Here is an 18,455-nt window from a genome sequence, read left to right as displayed (position 1 = left end):
CATCTTTGACTAGCCTCACTGGATGCTCTGTCCTTTCACTAACTGGTTGCTGACATGCTGCCAAGTAGCCAAGAGATTTTTAGCATTCCATATATTTTCCACTTCTTTGTTGAGACGTTTCAAACTTTTCTTGAAACATTTTGTAGTCATCATATGGGAAAATAGTCTAAATGTATATATATATTTATTCATTTCAACATATTCATATTATGGTTTTTTTTAACAACCCCTTTTTCAAAAAAGTTGTGAAATGTAAGTAAAAACATAATAAACAAAAAACTCTTCAAACAGCAACACGTCTCAAAAAAGTTGGGACATAAGCAACCGAAGGCTGAAAAAGTAAGTGCTACTAAAACTGAATCAGCTGGAGGAACATGTTAAAACTAATTTAGATATGGAAACACGTCAGTAGCATGAAAAGGTCAATGTAACAAGAGCACCTTAGAGAGGCAGAGTATCTCAGAAGTAAAGATGGGCAGAGGTTCAGAAATCTGGGAAAAAAAAACAAAATAAACTTGTGGCACTGTTTCAGAATCATGAAGATTATATTACCCACATTACATATTGTCATCAAAAGAGTCTGGAGACATCTCCCTGCACAAAGGGAATGGAGGAAAATCAGTATTGAATGTTGGATAATCTTAAGTCCCTCGTGCAGCACTGCATTAAAAACAGACATTATTCTATCCTGGAAATCACTGCATGGCCTCAGGAACACTTCCAGAAATCATTTTCTGTGAACACAGTTCACCCTGTCATCCACAAATGCAGATCAAAGCTCAGTCAAGCAGAAAAGAAGCCATTTGTGGACATAATACAGAAACTTTTTTGTTTGTTTGCTGTTGTTGTTTTTTCAGTTCAGCCTAACTTTTTTGGGAAATGTGATTATTTTCAAATTTGAAGGATTCATCTCATGTTAATGAATAGCAGGAACATAATACACAATCAATAATATACTAGTTCTGGGAGTAAACTTGTAAGTTTACTGGCAGATTTAGATGAGAAGACTCTCATGTGTCTACAGTAAACATGAAGCTACGGCCAACACTGTAGACTCATTACTAAGGACAAAAAAATGGCTGTGTGTGAAAGGTCTAGCTTTCAAAGCTCATCAACAACTACTACTTGTTTAATTCATCAGAAAAAACAGTCTAAGAACAAATTGTTGTAGTTTTGTACTAGGTTATGTGTAATTTGTACTGAAGCTTACAAAAAGTTTGTAGTTATTGTTATAACATTCAAATCTTAATACAGATGTGATATTCTGATATTTAAATTTCCCCCACAGGAAATGAATAAAGTACTTTTCTATTCTATTTCTATTCTATTAGTATCAATACTAATCTAGCCACCAAAATTCCTTTATTTCCTATATCCATGATCAACATGCAGTAGCAGAGGCCACTGCAGGGAAACAAATAAAACTGATTTCAGATGAGACAGAAAATGAATTTTCTGCACCAAGAATATCACTGCAAGATTTATTGACAGTCAGATTTAGAAGGAACAAAATAATGTGCAGTACAAACAGCGGATTAATCCGTATCTGAGAACCGTTTTAGTACAGTGCATTGATAAAGAGCTTATGTCCCTTTCTGGTGTATGTGAAGGTACATCTGCAAAGCCTTTTGAATAAGAGGCTCATCTCAGTATCTCGTGCTCCCACTCCAGAGAACAGCTCCAATGAATAGCAACACTAGAGACAATGATCACTCCATCACCGCTTCATCACTGTCCCCACACGACTACTTTATATGCGTGCCAGTACACTTCACAGTTTTCCCAATTTCTTCACGTCTAACATCCTCAGTCTATCTCTCATGCAAATAAATGCATCACGAAAGTATGAATAAAATTTCTTCTCCTATATTGGCTCAGCCTGTCTTTCAGTTGAATTTTTTTTGCACAAGATGAAAGAAAGAATAAAAACACCTAGAAAATGATAGCACGTTAGGATTCATTTTTCACTATTAGGATTAGAAATTTCAAATTTGTTCCCAAGAGGTGTCCGGGAATCTCTGTTTAGACAAGCTAATACTTAAGGATGTGAAATTCATTCAAAGTTGTTGAAAATGAGCAAGGAGGAAAGTGAGGAGAAAGATAAATAAACCACAGAAATTGGAGGGCACAAACAGAGAAAGACAAGCTTGACGCTAAAGCGGGTTTGAAGTTGCAAAGTCATTTATTGTATTTCAACATTTATCTCTGTGAGAGAGAGCTGAGTTATCAGAGGGACCAAATTGAAAAACATTCAAGCGTGTAGTAGAGTCAGTAGAAAGAGCACTGATGACCAGCCCTGCACAAACTCTCAGTATTCAAGCTTTAGCATTACATTCTGCATGAAAGTCTTTAATACACAAACCATGCATCCACACACATACCTGCACTTATATGCACACTCACGAGTTTGCACTCAAATATTAAAATGCAAAAGCAATTAAACACAAGCCACAACAGTACATATGAAGTGCCAACCTGACAGCAGAACTTTAATTATTTTAATTACATCAATATGGCTCACTCATCCATGAATATAACTGAAAAAAAAGGAAGATGATTTTTGTGTTTTAACTTTACCCAAAGGATATGGCTGCTTTAAACACTTTAGGTTTTATGACGAAAGGGCTATGCACTTATGCAAATAAGAGAGACAAACTATGCTGATGAGCTACTTTTGTGTTATGTCTTCTATTTAATAGCCCCAACTAATTTTTACTTGTAAATGTATGTGATTTAAATGTGTTTAATAAGCTGGCTCCTGCAGGAGCTGGGAATCGCATTAATCTGCATGCTAAATGACTTTGTCTGAATCCCAAACTTGTCTAGCTCGGGGAGTTAAGCTCTTGTAAGGGATTAGAAAATTAGAGCATTAATACTAAGATGCATGGAAAGGCAAACAATGTAATGTTCTTTAAGAATGTTGCATTTGGACAAACTAATTAATTATGATATCAATTTTCATGCCAAATAAATTAATATAGCTCAGATTATGAGCCTGAGCAATTTCCCTGCAGACAGGTTTCTGTGTGTTCACCTTCCTTGGTGGCTCAGGTGTTTGCAGTTCTAATTTGTTTGTGCACCTAATGCAGCCTGGTTTGAGAGCTTTATGAGTACCGGTACATGTCAGGGAGAGGAGAAGAAAATGGAGACAAACATCATCAGATGAAGAAAGGGGGGGGGGGCTGAACCACAAAGGCGAGACAAACACTGTTAACCAGTATTGCTCAAATATACCATCAAAGCTGCTTTGTTTACAGAGGATAACAATCATGTGGGCTGCAGTTCTTTCAAGACTTAAAAACCACCTTTCATTACACATGTCCTTGAAGGCTTAATGGTCCTTCTCCTGCTACCTGTTGAGGCAACCCAAGACTAAAATAAACCATAGATGTGGTGCAGAGGCTACAGTGAGAAGCTCTTACATTTAAAACATGCCGCTGCACATTTGGTACGCCTGTGGTTTCCATTAGTATCGTTTTAGATAAATATACAAAATGTTCTCCATTCCTTATCCTGCATTATTGTGCAAATGCCCATTCTAATGTCACTAAACAGCATGACGTTCGCAACCAAACCATTTGTGTCAAACTAATATTTTCTTTTCAATTATCATAATGCACCTGAAACATGCCGAGTTTTCAGCAAATACCTACTTATGACACAGAAAAAATGACCTGTGTTAACATGTCCTCAAGTAGAGGGAGGCAAATCAATATTATCACTAATTGTATTCCTTACTGTGTTCATTATGATATATTGACCACAATCATTATAGTACTTTCGTCCAGCAGTGGAAGAATTATTCACTTTTTTTCAATAGACAAAGTATATTACAGCAATGTAAAAAATCTACTTAAAGTGCATAAGTTTGGCAGCTAAAGTATTGATATGTTTTGCTGCATTTGTATCCCAGAAGTGGGAAGCTGGAATCAGAATCATACCATTTAAAAACTCAGCTTGTTCGATTTAATAAGTGTGGATCTACACTCTCTCTGGCTCCAGGGTGTTCTTTGCTGCTTTACCATTAATAACAAATTTACCTAAGCATTTGTAGAGTTCACTTAACTGAATAAATACTCACGAGAAAAAGAAAGTACAATCTCTTTCTATTTTAATCCTCAGGCTTTACCTTACCAGGTCTTAAAATGAGGTAAGTGCACCCTCAGACGAACAACAACACATTACATATGAAATCAGATTATCATTTATTTAATAAAAACTAAGCTGAAATGCAGAAGCAGTGTGTGAAAAACTAAGTCAATCTCTTATTGATTTAAAAGGTAAGTTGCAGCCAGGTGTTTCTAAGTGAAACTGATCTATTGACCACCTAGCATGGCCAAAAAAGACTGAACAGAGAACAAAGTCTAATGACAGTGTTATTTGGATGTAAATGTTATGGATTCCATATGTATGTCATGTTGTGTCTGTCTGTTCCTTCACACTTGTTTTCTGCTGATTTACTTCTTTATATCTGTTTTATTAAGCTTCAGCTTCTGTACTTTTCTTTTCTTTCTGTCTTGATACAGTCTATCTACATGCAATCTCATCATATCAGTGTATGAATGTTTAAAGAAAACCAGAAAAAAACTAAATTGTTTGAGGAATTGTAGCCATTTTTTGCAGTTTGGCTCAAACTGTTCTACTCAAGGTTACTCAAGGCTTATTTAGAATAAATCAAAGCTCTTTACCAATAAATAATGTACAGACATTTCTTTGCAATAAGAAAATTGTTATTCATAATTACTGATCAGATAAACGTGTGGTAACTTTACACTTGACTTCTTGGGCTATTCTTACATTAAGGAGTGAGAACTGAAGACTAATCTTGGCTCTAAAGATCCAACACTTTCCCAAAGAACCTGAATGACAGTTTATGGGTGTTTCAAGAAGACAGTCTCTGTGTTAAGATATCTTCTGTGGAGTTCATTAAAATACCATCTGCTCACCAAAGAAACACCAAGATGTCAGAGCAGAATGGTTCACCGGGGGATTCTGGAAAAAGAACAGCATAAAAACATCCAGTAATCTGGCAGTAGAGGTATTAGGCTATGTATGATATGTATGATGTGCGTGCTGATTGGCTTTCAGCTGAGATCCCTAGACACATGTTCTCACTTGTGCAGTGAGAACTGCAATAAATGGAGCATCCAGACAGAGCAAAGCACTGCAACCAAATGGCATCTCACACTAACAAATTTCTACTTGTGAAAGTGAAGAAGAACGTAAGAGGATTCAGAGTCAAGAAGAGAAGCTGCAATCATCTTCAATGAATACTAACAAGAGGGTCGAGAGCAAAAAAGAACATTAAGAATATGATTTATTACGTGTACAACACAATCAAACTGACTATTTCCATTTTACTAATAGGCTTACAAAAACATCAAAACTGGGTTTTCATTATGATAATTTGCATGTGACATTTCTGATCCTATTTCCAGCATTTACACCTCTCTGTTCCTCCTCAGTTAATCTTTCCATTTAAATGACTGTTTATGAATCTAACACATCCTCCTTTTCTCAGAAACAGATGATATATAGAAGTGGAATGTAAACTGAGAGAGAACCATGTGGATTGGGGCTAAGTAAAGCTCACAAATTCATAGTGAGAATGAACTAATTTACATGGACGACATATGAAAGTGTGAATTTCTATAGTAATCTGCAGTTTGAATCAGTCAAGTCTGGTTCTGCAGTATACTTCCAGTTCCACCAGAGAGAATTTTTACTCGCTGAATTCTCTGTGTACATGTATATATCTACATTTGTACTCGTATTTGCTCTAATTGCTATATAGATAATATAGAGTTAATTTGGTGGATTTGGTGGATGGGTGATGGCCCAGCATTACTGGAAATTAAGATATTGAATAACTTTTCTCATCCTACTTTAACAAGCCATTTATTGTCATAGTCTCATGATATACTTCTGCTGAAGCTCTAACAGTTTTTTACAACCACTATGACCCCGTTGTTCAATACTTTTAACGCTTTTTCAAAACTTATCACACAGTTACCACCACATCAGCCTGTGTGGGCTATACAAGTAACACATTTCTCCTTCTTTTGACACAAAATACACACATTTTACACGTTTAAAGTTAGTTTTAACTCCTTTTACACACAAGCTCAATCAAGTAGATCACCAAAACAGTAGATGTTAACTGGTGAATTTTCAATTGCTTTCACACGGTTTGTCAAAACAGAAAACCTCTTGTTCAAAACTAATGGATTGAAGATTACATTGATCACAGCTGACAAAAAAGATATGAAAAAGATACTTCCCAAGATGCCTGGCCAGAGAAGACATCAGGTGTGATTGCAATGAAAATATGTGGGCCAATGCTGATGACCGAGCAGATTATCTTTTTTTTCTTCTTTTTTTACAATGATTTCTTTTGCTCCTTTTTCTTTTTGTGTATTTGACAATACAGTAATGAATGACGGCTAAATGCTGATTTCCCCCCCCCCCTCTTTACTGTAAGTGTTTACTGCAATTCCTGTCATTTACTGTCTTCTTCTTGACATGGATTGTTCACTTTTTGTATAGTGTTGTACAAAAAAGGAACAAAATTCATGCCTAACAAATGAAAAACGAAGAATATCATCACAAACATTAATTTACATGTATGATCAATACAATAATCTGTTGATTGTAAAAGAAAAAGGGAAAAAAAGTAGATTTGACACATGCAAAGTGATTCAGTTTGTGTTATTCCATCAGTTGTCAGTGTTTTTTATGACACTGTGCTTTGACTGACTGCTAAATGTTTCTGTTGGAAGACAACGTGCGTCAGTGCTTTGGTAGATTTGGTGAACTGTGTTAGTGTATTATTGTATTTTTGAAGTGTGTGTCTGTGTTTAGTTACACTGAGTGATTTTGAGCATGAAATTAACTGTTTGAGGAATTGTGTGTTTCAGGTGTGATGTGCGTTAACAGTTTTGAAAAAATGTGTTCTGAAAAAGAGGTCATAGCGGTTGTAAAAAAAATGTAAAGCCAATAAGCTTCTCTATTTCAATGCTTTACTGCAGATTACATGACCAGATTAGAAGACTGCATGGCAGAATACATTGAACACAGCACAGTTTACATGATTATCATAAAATTGAGCAAACGTGGTGCTTCGAAATATATGATTTCATCTGGGTATTGTGTTGAATTTATTTGTACCCTTGCCATGCTTCCCAGTCAAATTAAGACACAGTTAATGAAAGAGAAGGTGGAAAAAAAAGGGGTTTAGTATGCAACTGCTAAATAATCTCATATTCAGTCTATAAATCCAGTCTATAAATTTCATTTCATTTATCAACTTTTTCAGTGGTCGAAATAGATATGTGGTTATTCTCACTTCATCCATGTATAAGATGTCATGTGTCTTTCTAAACTTAATTGAAGGATGTATTAATTGCGATACACCATCTCGCTTTCAAGTGCGGTGTTTAGACAAAAAGAGCAGAAAAAGAGCATACACCTAGACATCTGTAGTGATCCGATAACCATATCTACTAGTTAACAAGAGACATTAGATTAATTTAAAGCTGTCAAATTATCAGAGACCAACTGAGGGTGCAGCGTTAAATAAAATATCCCAGAAGTTTGAGGTCTGATTGTGGGCCACATGCCCACCTACTCTGAATCCTCAGAGCGATTGCTTCTGGCAAGGAATCAGATAACGAGGTAAGCCATTTATATTTGTTGCACCACTCTACGAGCTGTGGAAGCAGGGAACATTTAAATCTTGTCTAAGGTCAACAGAGAACTCAGTGGCGTAGATAGAAGCTGTCCAATATTTGATTCCACGCTCTTCTCAGCACCCCCAGATTTTCTGCCTTTGATGATGGGCTTTAAAAGATGGCTAAAGTAAACAAGATAAAGCCAACAACCACAAAAACAGAACATGTGTTAAGGAGGCTGAGCTGACATGTGGAAAAGGTTGAGATGAGGCAAACAAAAGACACAACAATGTCGCTGCATGTCACACTAATGTCCTCCCCCACTCCTGCTCTGCACACGGTGGCTGATGTTTTCCAATGAATTATTCATGTTTCAGTTCTGAGGAGGCGACAAGAAAGCTCACCTAAGGCTGAACGCTGAATAATGGACTAATGGACCAGTTTGCGCTTTCTTTTCTCTGGATGAGTCAAAACAGAATAAACTCAATGGAGGGCTTGTAACAGCTGTGAAAATCTCTGCAGGAACTTCAAGCTTCATGTGGCTATCAGAGAAAGACACAGGAGGACATGAAGTTCCCTCTGTGCTGACGGCTCAGACTCATGAACACGTCAATCGTAGACATATACCTACTTCAGCCAGACAAACAACCCCACAGGAGAAGGTAGCAAAGGGTCCAAACACCGTCTGTCAATCAAAAGGAGACTGACAGGGATAGCGGCCTTTTCATATCGCCCAAACACCGTCTGAAATTGAGGTGAACACCTTTGATCTGCTGAAAGATGTGTGTAGTGAACCGGATCAGCTTTGTGACAGTGCTCAGGGTTTCCATAGAAACCCTGTGCACCCCAAACACGCAAGAATAAAACAGTCTGGACCACAAAAACAGATGGTTTGTGGAGAGGCTGAAGGATAATGAAGTCGCATAATTTGACATGCATGATTTTCATCTGATGGAGGCCACATTGTAATCTTAAGATATCCACAGCAAAGGTGCAATCCTGTTTATTATATATCCTTTAAATACAACAATAGAATCTGATTCAGAGATTACTGTGTGGGTCTGTTAATGTGATGGAGTCATAGAACAACACAGAAATGAAAGTCTCCTTCGTGGCATTTGAATAACAACCTTAACTGTCGTACCTTATCAGGAAATTTTAATCTACACTGTCATTTTAACCCCAGAATCAGGATCCTAATCAGGCTGTGGCAAACTTGTTTTAAAGTCTCCCCCGAAGTTACCTCCATTGTGGTCATTCTTATGTCTTCTGATTAATCTTTCTCGTCTTCCTGAGTGAGACGCAATGTGGAAACTGGTAAAAGACAAATGTGAAACTGCTGTTGCTACAAAAGAGCAACCTCAGCTCTTTGAAGTCCAGCCCACTCCAGTACCACAAAGGGTGTAACACTGAAACAGATGTAAGGGATAGAAATAGAAATAGAATTATCTCCATATAGGCAGGTAACAGAATTAAAAACTGCAAATGAGGAATGAGATGAAAGCTGTGAATTCCTCCAACGTGTTCAGGTAATAGCTGTTTCTTTATGTCAAATCACAGAGAGATACTTAAAGAACAAAGACAGCCTCACATTAAGAGGATCTAACACGTGATAACCTACTTTTCATGCAGGTAACAAGACTCAAAATGGCAGACAAAAAATAACAACATGAAACATGGATTACTTTCAGACAGCATTTTTTATGCAATCCCTCCTTTGTCATTTCTGTATTGGATTCCCTGCTCTTATATCTTCCTCTGTCTCTCTTAGGTTGTTTCAATATTAGTTCATTAGGAACCAGGTCTAAATAGATCTATTTTCTCAACTGCAGCAAGCCCACTTCTGGATCATTAATCCCACCGCCCAATCCGTTTCACTTTGTGCTCACATTGCTCCCGTAATACTTCTCAAGTCAATAATGAATTAAAGGAGATCTGCCCACATGGTTGCTAAAATTACAATACTAGTAGCTGCAGATGTGTTACAGCCAGCAATGTTTTCAGCATAATAAGAAACAATTCAGTCAGACTTCACCTCACATGCTGCTTTTTTAAGACCTCGATCACTACATAAACACAATGTCTTCCTGAGACTGAGGCAGCAAAGAAGAGGCAAAGGATTAACTGAGTTGAAATGCTACACAAGTTATAAATGGAAATGTAAACATGCCAGATTTGTTGTTTGAAGTTTCCAGTAAAAAATGATGATAATAGACAAACAGACCACAGAGTCTGGCTGATGATCCGGCACACAATTTGACATAGTCCCATTCTGACAAGATAATGTTACTTCATGGATAATAAAGTTATAAAAGCTCATAACGTGTCAGATGCTGTGAATATTCAAAGGATGAGTGAAAGTGTTCATACTGTAGCAATTTCATTGTGACAGCTGATTAAAACTAAAATATCATTAAATATTGGCACACAAAGAAAAGTCTTAGGATTAACAGTGGGTGTCTTCATGGGAAATCATAAATAACTTAATAAAAAGCATTATCGGGCTCTTGAAATATTTCAGTCTTGACCGGAGTGTTGCTGACATTATCATGTCTGTGCTGAAACTCAGATGGTGAAAAAATGAAGAGATACAGCAGCGCCAGATGTGTAGCCCTTCGTCAAACTATCTTTGAATGAGCACAAATTCTTTCATATATATGCCTCAAAAACCTTTATGAAAAAATGTTGCATTAAAAAGTAATTACCAACTCAGGGACCGTAAAGAACTTCCACGGCCCAGTTCTTTGTGCCCAACAGAATTAAATGCAAATAAATGTTAAGTCGGTGCAATGCAAACAGGACTAATCAGATATCAGATAAATATCTGTCAGGAGTGTTTTAAGAACTTTCTGCATTCTGCTGAACTTGCTTACGCTTGTTTGTATTTCATCTGCATGCATGCTTGAAATTGGTGGAAATATCTTTACTTAAATAAATTACGACATTGAACCAGGCACCACGTGACTATTCATAGCGTTTTGCATACATAATGTATTGCTGTAAAGCTCGTTATAATTCTTTATTGCTGTCAAATGTCTATTCTCCTGTTGACATGCTTTTCTCATATACCTGCTGACTCAGCACACATAAAGGCATGATTCACATCATGGCTTCGGTGTTTCATGTTTGAGGATGCAGCCTCTTGTAATCTGCATGTCTCACCTGTTTTACATCAGTGACAAACCAGTTCAACCAGTATCAACCTTGGACTTTTCCGCTTGTGTTCGAATATTCCACACATTTTACAAATATCTCACATGCGTCTTCGTTCTATCTTAACTCTGAAGCTGAGTGGAATAAAATTTTAAAAAATACAATACAGCCAATCTGTGTTTGTGTGTTTGTGAGTGGTATGAATAATCACTTTTCAAACAAAAGATTAAGTGGCTGCATGCGCTCCTGATTCGTATATTTTGCAGTTATTAACAACTGACTACTGAAAAAGTAGACTCTCCCCTGATGGAGGCTTAGCCGTATCAATGAATAAAGTAGTAGAGTTTGCCATTATAAGCAGTCCTGCTTTTTAAAATTATTTTGGACAGGGTATGTATCCCCTGTGTTCCACTTTAAAATTGTGCTTCTACTTCCTGCTGTGACCACAGCACACATCCTCAGCAGTGGATGGTGTGCGCAGGTTTTACAGTTTACTCACCACTGGCTGCTGCTGAGGAAAATGCTGGCAGAGCAGAGCTGTGATTTTTACTGTGTTTAATGGATCTGATAGCAGTCACTGTGACTGTAGGCTTTGTCATGGTGGCAAGTTGGTTTTTAAATTTCTGGCTTTGACACGTTTGTTTATAATGGGTGCAAGTGCAATGCAGCTGTTGTGTATGTGCAGTAAACAAATATTGTTGGGCATGCTGCCAAAGCTGCAGAGCTGCTGCAGCTCTGATCACAGTCAGTGACTTCACACTATCGGTATAATAAATTCATCATGTCAAGTGTTTTGTCAATCTCTTCTTTCTGTTGGATCCTATTGCATCTCTTTGAAAGTTGTTCAAATGGAACATCCGTCCATCTCCTATACCCGTTTAATCCAACTCAGGGTCGCGGGAGAGCTGGAGCCTATCCCAGCCGTCATTAGGGTGAGAGGCAGAGTACACCCTGGACAGGTCACCAGTCCACCATCCACACTCACACTCACTCCTAGGGTCAATTTAGCGTCACCAGTTAACCTAACATGCATGTTTTTGGGTGATGGCAAGAAGCCAGAGTAACGGGGAGAATATGCAAAAGCCGCACAGAAAGGCCGCAGTCGAGATTCAAACCAGGAACCCCCTTCCTGTGAGGCGATGGTGTTAACCACCACTCCACTGTGCAGCTCTCAAATTGAACAGATGATACAAAAGTTATTTAGTGCAGCAAAAAAGTTGTCCAGAGAAAAAATCCCCAACGTGACCCTGATGTAGCATCTTAGATCTCCTAAAAATTTGTTTTCAGGTAAAGAATTTGAAGTACCTTGAGATTTTGGAACAAACTGACTTTCTGAGGTGCTGCTTTGAATGTGGTTATTGACCCTCAAAGATGAGTATTTGCCCTGAACTGGCCCACTGCCCAGACTGAGAAGAGGCAGCTGGCATTGTCTGAGCAGTGTGTCTATTGTCACGCTGTCATCAGGTCACTATTACATCCCCACTGACTGCTCCACCAGAGGCTCAAATGCAGTGCAGTGTTCCACAATGCCAGTTCACAACTTCCACACCCACTGAAATCCATTTGATTAGTCACCCCAGCACAGCAACAGGAACATAAATAATTCATCTGTGCAAATGACAAATGAGGCAATCAATTCTGGGACCGCATTCAAAGAGAAACCATTCAAATCCTTCTAAATTAATTTTCTGCCTTTTGGTGACCACGCAAGCAAAATCTTAATGCTGAATTCATCAGATGTTTTCAACCCAACGTCCATGGGCAAACACAAGATTTGGCATCAGGACATGTTTTCAAGAGATCTGAATATATGCAAACATCCTGGTTTTGTGACTGACAGGAGGGCTTGATAGGTCCTTTTGTTTGGTCTTTTATAACAAAATTCAATCCAATTCAGTAGTAGCACTAAATACAGGATGCTTGAGCATCTCTGAGTTGTCTGGCTTGAATTGCCAGAGAACAGCAAGCACTTAAAAACAGGGGATCAGACATTAAAAGCATAAAAGAGAAGAATTTCATATTCTATCAGACAGCAGAGACACAACTCTCCATGAATGCAAAGCCCTCATAATGACTCGAGCTCTTCCATATGGAATGAGATCACACTTGACTTTGACCCCTGAGATGCAGAGAACAAAGACATCTGATGCATAATTTGTCCACATTATTCTTTACGTGCAGCTCAATCAGGCTGCTCATATAAAGAAGATTAAGAAAAGAGATGTGGGCTGGAGAATTAAGTCAGAATCAAGTATCAAATCTGGTTATTAAATCCAAACCCTGTATTGTGAGTAAGTAATCTGCAAGTAGCTGAAGTCAAAGGTAACCAAAACTCAAAGGTTCAGTCCGCAAGCGGAAACAAGCAGGCCTCCGAAAAAATAAGTCCATGCATTAAAGACAAATCTCCATTAGATGATAATATATTGTTAGTGACTACATATTAACTATCAAGTAAAGGATTAACTTATGAAATTCATTCATCAAATGACAGCAACTAAGCCCTTAATGTTCCATAACTGACTCTGAGTGGGTTAGTTTGATTGGGGGATCACTTAGATGAGATAAGCGGTTGGACTCTATCAAAAGATGAAGATAGTGACACCTGATAATTCCAGACTTGTCTTTTATTTAATGTTGCGTGTTCCTGGCTGGAATGTTTATATAACCACAGGTATGTTTATATTTAGAAACTGTCTGATTTAGTTTTTTTTAGTATCTAATACTGTGGCCATTTGTTGAGGCTCAATTTTCTGAGATACTGTTTAACCGAGCAGAAAGGTTGGAAACGTTGCAACGGGTGGAAAAAGTTGACATTAACTGTTTGAGGACTCAGGGTACATTGCAGGCCAAAAACCCCTTAGAGACTATTTTGTGATTTGTAATACAGGACGATGTGGATACATTTGATCTGAACACAATGTGCAGGACTCTGAGTGACTTTGCTGTATTAAGGCCTGAAGATTGAGCAACATCTATCTGTGCCAGTTTTAGGGTTATAGGTTAATCACCCCCTGTTTTATTCTACCTTCACATTTCCTTATGTTAGAGCAGAACAACAATTTGGAAATGCTTTAAGCGACTGCAGGTTGATGCATAGTCTAAATAGGCTATGAAAAAAGAAAAAAACGTAGATAAAAAAATTTGATCATAGCACTTCTCTTAGTCAAACTTTTTAATCGCAATGTTGTTTTCATGTATTCCCTGTTTTTTTTAATTCCTTATGTAGTCTTTAAACTACAACTTGTCTGTTTGTTTGCATTGAGATTCTGTTGCCCTGTGTTTGGACTCTTCTTGCAATTAATTCGTCAAAGTGCAACGCTAGAATTTCAAACGATCACAAATCAAATTATTACAGTGTTGGGGCTGATGTTTGGATACATCAGGGCAGAAAAATAAGAACTTGGTGTTTTCAAGGGAGAATTTTATCATTTTCAATTAGCTAATGTGCCATGAAAACATTTGTAAATCAAACCTCAAAAATATTGACAACACTGATTGAAAGTCAATGCTGCCACATAAATGGTGTGTGCACTGTTATTAGCACACAAAAAGTTCACAAAGAGATACAAAGCTTTATTATCTAAGCTTCACAAGTCCAAGTTTTTTGCCAAAGTCTAATGCAACTAGAAGGGCAACCCTAATAGAATTGTAGGCTGTGGACCATATCTGCTACAGAGCATTAATAATTATATAACTCTGTAGCAAAGAAATGATAACTGTCCAAACTGTAACTTTGGAAACAAATATGTTTTAATAAGCTTTGCTACTTTCTTAGAGTGGGGCATTATGGAGTAATGATACTTTTGATATGGATGGATCTTCAAAAATCAAGCATATTTAGTGTATGGTACAGTATGTATTTTGGCACAAGGCACCAGTTCCATCTTTTGGAAACTGACCGTAGCCTTGCAATAGACAAATAAGTGTCAGTATGTCCTGGTGATATTTCTTTGTTCTCCCGATAGTTCAGACTGATAAGTCTCCAGCTGACAGAGGCCTCCATCTGACACTCCATCAAAGTAAAAAATGGGCAACGTGTAAAAGCTGTTGGTATACTGTATGACACAAACAAGGCCAACGGGCAGAGAAATCTGTCATGCTGACTGCTGTCTCAATGCTTCACCTAACATTGAACAGCCGCAAACTTTTTTTCTTCCATGTACAAGTTCTTGGGGAGATAATCAGCACTTCATCCGCAGCTCAGGTTCCTGCTCATCCATCACCTCCCAGTGCTATATACCTGACTAACTGAAGAAACAGACTGTGGGCTAGCAATCTTTCATTCGAGCTTCCATACAACTGAGCTGAGGTGAAAGCGATGGCCTTTTACTGAATTACCTTCAGTTTAATCAATGACATGCCGTCTGAGAAAATATCACCAGGAGAAAGGTTGGGGGACTCCTCTATCATGCAAGTTGCTCATGGGTGTGATGGATGGCACAACTGCATCACTGTGTCAAGATTCATCGGGCATTAATCAAAACGCAGAAGTGATATTAGATAAAAGGACAAATAATACCAGCACCATACAGATTTATTACAATTTCTTCTGTGGCAGAGCAGAGATGAGGAGAATTTCTTAGTTTGCTGATGTTTTTAAATGAAAACTCAGATCAAAAGAATATTTTCTCTCTTTACCTCTAAGACTAGAATACTGCATTAAGTCCAAGAAGTAACTCTAAACAGAAATCAGCCAAGAAGAGGATTAGCAGAGGGGAAAAAAAACAAAACAAGTTCAGCTCTGAGTTGTTCACAGCATCGCTGAGGTTGGCAAAGTTTCCGCAGTGCTGGACTGGCTTTGCTGCGGGCAAGGATGAAAGCACTCTGGAATCCTAAACACGTCACACTAACACATTTTGAGAAAACAGACATGCTTTCCCTCACTTGAATTTGTGTCCAACAAAACATATAAATCAAAAACATACAAAACATGCAGGTATGAAAGAGCGAGAGGTATAATTAAAAATCAGAAAATGTCATTTGTTGTTGATATCTTTGGGGCCTTTGCTGCTGACATTGCTGTTTTGAGTCCACCAGAAACTTTAACAAGCATAAAAGCATAAACATGGCCTAAATTAATTTAATCTTGACATGGACAGTATTAAGATTCTCGTGAAGAGCTACTGGAGTATTAATTCATCAATCTAGCTCTAAAGTTTGGTTGTAACTATTTGGGGGTTTGGAGTCAGAGTTGCCTGTAAGAAATGGATCTCACGGACGCAGGGCCTCAGAGCCAATAGAGCCCTAGAAAAACCGTATCACTGGGGTGCCATTAAAAAAAGAAAGAAAGATAATGAATAATACAGCAAGGTATCTTAACCAAAAACATGAACATTTGCCTTCTTACAAGGAATATATTCAATTGCTTAGAGACAAAGTACTAAACTGTCTGATGCTAACGTGACACATGACTATATCCATACAGTGTTGGCCTAAACCACTTAGAAATGATTTTATGTTTGAGTTGGTTTAGATGGTGAATGTTTGCTATTCTCTGGGCTCGATCTGAGTGGCTCGTAACTTAGCTCCTACAGGACGATCATCATTTAGGGTGATCATCCTGCAGCATAACTGCTGCTACAACCTTCGTCTGCAAACCAACCCACAAGAACGTAACATGGAGTGATGTGTTGATCAGAGCGATTCTGGCAGCATTGTGTAATTAAGAAAACAGACCTCAACAGTGAAAATGGAGGTCAAACGAGCAAAAAGAAACATGTTGAATTCAAACAAAGATGTCAGTCTGGCTGAGTTTAGTTGACCCATGTTTGACTGTGCAAATAGTATATAGTTTAAGTTGGTAGGTTATGATGGAGTTAAAACCTTATATAACTGTTAAGCACAGAGAGATTAGCAAAATAGTTTTTTTCTTTAATACCAGACTGTTAGCATGTTTATTTCTACTGAAAATTTGGGCATTTATGTGGGCCTGTATAGGGATTGGGGATGTCCTTAACATCCCAGTATAATCCTAAACATGCAGTTGGTATAATCTAGTGGCCGTATTAATGATGTACAGTGTTTGGCTCTTCTACTTTATCTGCCTTTTTCAGACCCAGAGGTTGCTGTTTGGGCTAACCAAGCAACCAAAAATGTATTCACAGCAGCCTCCAACCTGCCAAAGTCCAGCTGAGCTGTCTGTGTGAGACAAAACTTCCTCATGAAAAACAAATATATATATATATGTGTGTGTGCTTCTAAATTCTGGGATAGGAATAAATGGGTAAAATTCCTCTTGTGGCACTCAGTCCTGCTCTGTAACTGGCTGACTATCTGGGAGAAATGTTACAAACATCCACTGAATGACTATTGACCTCGTTAAGAGCTTTACCTGAGCGTCCACGAGCAGGTGCCTCATCAGGGTCATTGACTTCCTCAAGGTGTCCCTTTCTCCTGGGATGAAGGACTCATTCTCATCGGCCAGGTTACACGGTCGAGTCACCATAAACTGAGCGATCTGGTCGTTCAGGCTATTCAGAGACTGGACAGCTGCAAAAGAGATGAGAATGAGTTGAGATGTTCAAAAGGCAAACCGCATGAAAACCTGACAATTATGTTTTCTCCATATAGGTCAAGCAGCTCCCGAGTGTCTTTGTCAAGCATTTAAGTCTATGTCATAAATGGGATTTTCTGGATAAGGCTTGTGTGGTCTGAGACACTTGAGACACATCCAAGGCTACTGTTTTCCCCAGAATAATCCCTCTTTTGGACAAGAGGAGCATTATTAGGCTAAATCTATCAACAAGACAGAAACTCACATTCAGTCCAGTATACAATCCGCTCTATGATGAAAACAATCCCAGCAATAACGTCTGCTGTGTTTGTCTTTTTCACTGCCTGAACACAATGCAGAATTGAGAACTGTCTCAACAAGAGGCTTCTTAGAGGTCATAAAACATCCTGGTCAGAGCCTGTGGATGGTAACACAGTCTTACTTGATCAATACTGACATATTTGAAATATACACATTTCAAAGTGAGCCAGTTGAGTGATAGAGCATTTTGTCAGTGCAACCGACCAGAAAGAAAAACAGGTTGTAACTAACAATTATATGTTAATCTGTCAATTAATCACATACTCCTGCAGCGCAGACTGAAACTGCTTAAAGCCAGAGCTTTAATTGAAGTTCTGTTTGTAGGACTTCAACGTTCCCATGCAGATATCAGACTTAATTTTGGACAAAAATGTGACTAAAATAAGCACCAACATCCAGTCATGTTGAATAATTTCAGCATGACGGCACAAACCATGAAAAAATACAGAGCCTTGGGCTTCTATTAAAAGTTGGAACAAGCTAATGCAGCACATGCTAATGTCCTGTGGGCTAAGATTATTTTTTTTCAACCTTGAAAGAATTGGTTTCCACTTTTCTCTTCAAATGTAGATATCGCTTTCTTATATCTTCAGCTGCATAGAGAATTCATGTCGGTTTTAGGTGTGTCTTCAGTCACCCCTCATTTCTTTATAAATTGCCAGGAAAATGGAAATGCTGTTCTGCAACTAACTGAAACTGAAAAAATACAAAAACAGAACATGTACAATTCTAACAAGCTTGAAAGTGAGTATTTAGTATGACCACCTATATTCTTCAACAAGTTTTATTGTAATTTCTTTAAGTAGTCTTCAGAAATA

General features: G+C 38.0%; 1 protein-coding gene across 3 annotated transcripts in view; it reads right to left on the bottom strand.

Moving 5' to 3' along the window:
- Positions 1–17,306, bottom strand: part of kaznb (kazrin, periplakin interacting protein b) — a 97,569-nt gene extending 80,263 nt beyond the window's left edge. For all 3 annotated transcript variants that reach the window (XM_072381947.1, XM_072381948.1, XM_072381949.1), the window contains exon 1: positions 17,155–17,306. In XM_072381947.1, the coding sequence (XP_072238048.1) occupies positions 17,155–17,268 (114 nt within the window). In that variant the 5' untranslated portion in view covers positions 17,269–17,306. The remainder of the gene's footprint in view (positions 1–17,154) is intronic.
- Positions 17,307–18,455: the final 1,149 nt, after the last annotated feature.

This window comes from Leuresthes tenuis, unplaced genomic scaffold (assembly GCF_036924035.1).
Source record: "Leuresthes tenuis unplaced genomic scaffold, fLeuTen1.0.hap1 SCAF_3, whole genome shotgun sequence".
NCBI lineage: Eukaryota > Metazoa > Chordata > Actinopteri > Atheriniformes > Atherinopsidae > Leuresthes > Leuresthes tenuis.
Note: the sequence above shows the minus strand (reverse complement) of the source record. Positions and strands in the feature narration are given on the sequence as shown.